Source organism: Populus alba, chromosome 9 (assembly GCF_005239225.2).
Source record: "Populus alba chromosome 9, ASM523922v2, whole genome shotgun sequence".
NCBI lineage: Eukaryota > Viridiplantae > Streptophyta > Magnoliopsida > Malpighiales > Salicaceae > Populus > Populus alba.
The window spans coordinates 11,615,219-11,619,981 of record NC_133292.1 but is presented as its reverse complement, the minus strand read 5'-3'; the positions used below and the strand labels follow the sequence as shown (position 1 = coordinate 11,619,981).

The window sequence follows — 4,763 nt, the reverse complement described above, 5'->3', positions numbered from 1 at the left end:
TGATGGTCTCTTATTTTACTATTGATATCTATAAATAAATGTATTATTTAAAAGTGAAATGAAAGAGAATATAAAGCCAAAAACATGAAAAATATATAAAAAAATAAGTTGTAAAGAACAATAAGTAATGGTTGCTATTGCAGCACTGCTAAGTGTTAACATGTAATTAGCTTAATTAGAGAATAAGAGTCCTAGCAGATATTCCATAAGAGTTATGAAAGGATACACATTAATGTATTCCTTTCAGAACAGGAAATAGATTCCTTGTAGAACTGAAATTAATTAAAGCTGTAAACCGCCATATATATGCCTATATAAGGCATTCCTCCGAGAGAAAAGAATAACAAGAAGAACAGAAAAACAAAAAACCTAAACTCTAAACTTTATCATGGTATCAGAGCATAATTAATATTCTTATTCTTCTCTTTTTTTTTACAGCCCCCATCCAGAATTGGTCTTGAAACAAGGGACCAACCATGGATGATACAAATACCTCTATAATTCCTATAAACCATTCTCCAGTCTCTGTTGAATCACCCAACCTAAACCACTTACCCTTTGGATTCAAATTAAATGAGACAAACTTCAAAATCTGGTCACGAATGATTGAGCTTCATGCTGCTGGATTGAATAAACTTGGCTACTTAAATGGACAAAATGCTAGAATGGAAGAAGGAAATCTTGGTTACTCAAGATGGTGCATTGAAGATGCAGTGGTGCGAGGATGGCTGCTGAAAACCATGGAGCCTCATCTCATCGGCTTATTTATACACCTTTCATCAGCCAAGAAAATCTGGGACAGTGTAACTCAAACCTTCTATGATGGGGCTGATGAGTCTCAATTTTATGAGTTACGCTGCAAGGCAACAAGAACTAAACAGAATGGACGTCCAGTTAACTTATACTACGCAGAACTTAACAGCGTCTGGCAAGAAATTGATAAAAAACGACCAATTAAGATGATGTGTACTGCAGACCTTAGAACCAGACAAGAAGAAATCCAAAAAGATCGGATTTATGACTTTCTTGCGGGACTAGATGAGGTATTCGACCCAGTACGCAGTGATCTTCTTCGCATGAAATCTGTTCCAGGTATTGAAGAGTGCTTCAATACTGTTCGACGAGAGGCTCAACGCCAAGTCACCATGCTTGGCACAAAGAACACGGGTGAAGGTACTTTCATGGCAATGATTTCCAAATCCACCGCCTCCTCTAACTTTCGCACCCTCAGAGCTGTTGAGGAAGCAGAAAAGGATAAATTGCGCTGCAGTCATTGTAATGGAAGTCGCCATACCAGAGACACCTGTTTTGAAATTCATGGCTATCCCGAATGGTTCTTAGAGAAACGGAAGCAGAGTAAAGCACGCAACAATAAACGTCCAGGCCAAGCAAAATTAGCTAATACGGTGGAGATCCCTTCTAGTGTTACTGCAATGGCAACAGGTCAAAGAGACCATATTAAACCGAGTGAAATACTCACTCTAGCCAATACAGCTGACTCGCTTCCAACCTCAGAAAACACTGGACTGATGTTTTCTACATCCACAATTCAAGATACAGGTTGGATCATTGACTCGGGTACCATAGACTATATGACTTACAATAAATCATTATTTCAGTACATGACTTCCCCAACTAAGGAAAAAGTCCTGACAGCTAATGGGGAGTCTACCCTAGTTATTGGAGCAGGATCAATTGCTCTCACTCCTAACCTTTCATTACATAATTGTCTACTTGTTCCTGCACTTTCAAATCACTTATTGTCAGTTAGTCAAATTACGGAAGAATTGGATTGCATTGTCTTAATGTTCCCCACTTTTTGCTTACTTCAGGATATTCGGACTCAAGCGATCATTGGACGTGGTACTAAGAGGAAGGGGCTTTACTATGTGGATGATGTTGCGTCAGGTCACGTCCATCAAGTTCAGAGTCGCAAGGTTCATGACTACAAGGATATTTGGTTGTGGCATCATCGACTGGGTCACGCATCCTTCGACTACTTAAAAAAATTATTCCCATCCCTATTTAATGACATTTCGGATCCTAGTTCTTCCCTTAAATGTAATGTTTGCATCTTAGCCAAAAGCCACCGTACTTCGTATCCGTTAAGCCTGAATAAAAGCACAAAGCCATTTGAATTAATTCACTCTGATGTTTGGGGACCTGCCCCAATTACTACTCAATCTGGAATTCGGTGGTTTATTATATTTGTCGATGACTGCACCAGAATGACTTGGTTATATACCATGCGGCATAAGAGTGATGTGTGCAATATACTCCCATATTTTTATCACATGGTTCGCACTCAGTTCTCCCTCCCCGTGAAAGTTCTTCGATCAGACAATGGCGGAGAATACCTTAACTCTGAGCTCTTGAAATTCTTTCAAGAAAATGGTATTCTCCACGAAACTACATGTCCAGGTACTCCACAACAAAATGGTGTGGCAGAACGCAAAAACAGGCATATCCTTGAAACAACTAGAGCTCTTCTTATCGGTGCCCATATACCTCAACAATATTGGGTGGAAGCCGTGACCTATGCAGTGTACCTCATGAACCGAATGCCATCACAAGTCCTTTCCTTCAGAACTCCTCTACAAACTCTAACTCAACATGTTCAGATTCCATCCTTTCTATATCTAGAACCTCGGATTTTTGGGTGTGTGGCCTATGTCCACCTACAGAAATCTCAGCGCACAAAACTGGATCCATGTGCAGTACGCTGCGTGTTTTTTGGCTTCAATCCTCACCAAAAAGGCTACCGTTGTTACCATCCTTTAACTCACCACATGTATGTCAGCATGGATGTCACTTTCTCCGAAACAGAGTACTTTTTCGGTCTAGATCAATCCACCTCTAGTCCTCAGGGGGAGCAGCTGCAACAAGATGCCTATAACTGGATTGATCTTCCCCAACTATCTGAACAGACTAGCCCACAAGGAAAATCAAGTTCACAAGTGTCTGATCCAGGGGAAGACTCTGGTTCAGGGAAAGAAGAAGGATCTAGTTTAGGGGAAGGAATGGAGTCAGGGGAGTCCAGTTCTCAAACAATTAGGAGTGCAAAGGATAAAAACACTTCAGAACAGCAAAACAAGCAGATTGAAGCAGCCCCTTCCTCTCCACAAATCCATGTCCAAGATCGGCCGGATATTCATGAGGTAAGTAACACTACAAGCCCTTCCTCTTCCATGCCATTATCTACTCCAAATTATTATCTGCCTCCTAGACAGAACCGTGGGAAACCACCCGACATGTACTCTCCAAATGGCAAAGCAAGAATTGCCATCACACAGTATGTCTCTACACATAGACTGCCACTACAACATCAAGCCTTTGTGAATGAGATGGAGAATATAAAAATACCTACAAATGTTGAGGAAGCCTTAAAGAACCCGAAATGGGCAGCAGCAATGGAGGCTGAAATGGATGCACTACAAAGAAACGGTACATGGAGCATTGTATCACTCCCTTCAGGAAAAAAACCAGTAGGGTGCAAATGGATATTCAACTTCAAACACAGAGCAGATGGGACAATTGATCGGTACAAAGCAAGGCTAGTAGCAAAGGGATACACGCAATCATTCGGCATCGATTATCAGGAAACTTTTGCCCCAGTTGCAAAGATGAATACCATTAGAGTCTTATTATCTTTAGCAGCAAATTTCGGTTGGCCCTTGAAGCAATTTGATGTGAAGAACGCATTCCTCCATGGGGATTTGGAAGAAGAAGTTTATATGCAGCTTCCACCTGGGTTTAACTGTCCACAATATAGCGAAAAGGTGTGTAGATTACGAAAAACATTGTATGGCTTGAAACAATCGCCAAGAGCATGGTTTGGAAGGTTCACAGAAGCTATGAAACGAATTGGTTATCACCAAGGTAACTCTGATCACACTTTATTCATCAAACGTAAGAATGAGAGAGTTACACTGCTTATTATTTACGTGGATGATATGATTGTAACTGGTGATGACGCAGATGAAATAAAAAGGCTACAAGAATGTTTGTCCACTGAATTCGAAATGAAAGATTTAGGAGGACTGAAATATTTTTTGGGGATTGAAGTTGCAAGGACCAAAAATGGTATATACCTGTCACAATGAAAGTATATACTGGATTTATTATCCGAAACTGGTATGCTAGAATGCAAACCAGTAGAGTCTCCTATTGTTCAGAATCATCACTTGGCCATTTACCCAGATCAGGTACCAACAAACAAGGAAAGATATCAGCGATTGGTAGAGAGATTAATTTATTTGTCTCACACACGCCCTGACATTGCTTATGCTGTTAGTGTGGTAAGCCAATTTATGCATGCTCCAAGTGAAGACCATATGGCAGCCGTAATGAGGATTCTGAGTTACCTAAAGGGGGCTCCAGGAAAAGGACTGACATTTAAAAGATATGGGCATATGGAAGTGAAGGGATTTACTGATGCAGATTGGGCAGGAAATCTCACTGACAGGAGATCTACCTCTGGCTATTTTATATTTGTTGCAGGAAACCTTGTCACATGGCGAAGCAAAAAACAAAACGTGACAGCGAGGTCCTCAGCAAAGGCAGAATATAGAGGGATGGTACATGGAATATGTGAACTGTTATGGCTTAGAACTCTACTCACTGAAGTAGGTTTTGAACCAAAGGAACCTATGTTACTATACTGTGACAATCAGGCAGCACGAGAGATAGCTAATAATCCGGTCCAGCATGATCGAACTAAACACATTGAGGTAGATCGACACTTCATCAAGGAAAAGTTACTT

General features: G+C 40.6%; 1 protein-coding gene across 1 annotated transcript; it reads left to right on the top strand.

Annotated features, from left to right (window-relative positions):
• The first annotated feature begins 476 nt into the window (after window positions 1-476).
• On the top strand, window positions 477-1,341 carry LOC140955924 (uncharacterized). The gene is made up of 2 exons (XM_073411260.1): window positions 477-1,173; window positions 1,271-1,341. The coding sequence occupies exons 1-2, from the start codon at window positions 477-479 to the stop codon at window positions 1,339-1,341; spliced, it is 768 nt and encodes a 255-aa protein (XP_073267361.1).
• Window positions 1,342-4,763: the final 3,422 nt, after the last annotated feature.

Bases quoted from the DNA above. Each gene is read 5' to 3' on its own strand.
- LOC140955924 (XM_073411260.1), top strand. From the start codon at position 477: ATGGATGATACAAATACCTCTATAATTCCTATAAACCATTCTCCAGTC. The intron at 1,174-1,270 runs GTACTTTCATGG...ATTGCGCTGCAG, and splicing joins CACAAAGAACACGGGTGAAG to TCATTGTAATGGAAGTCGCC.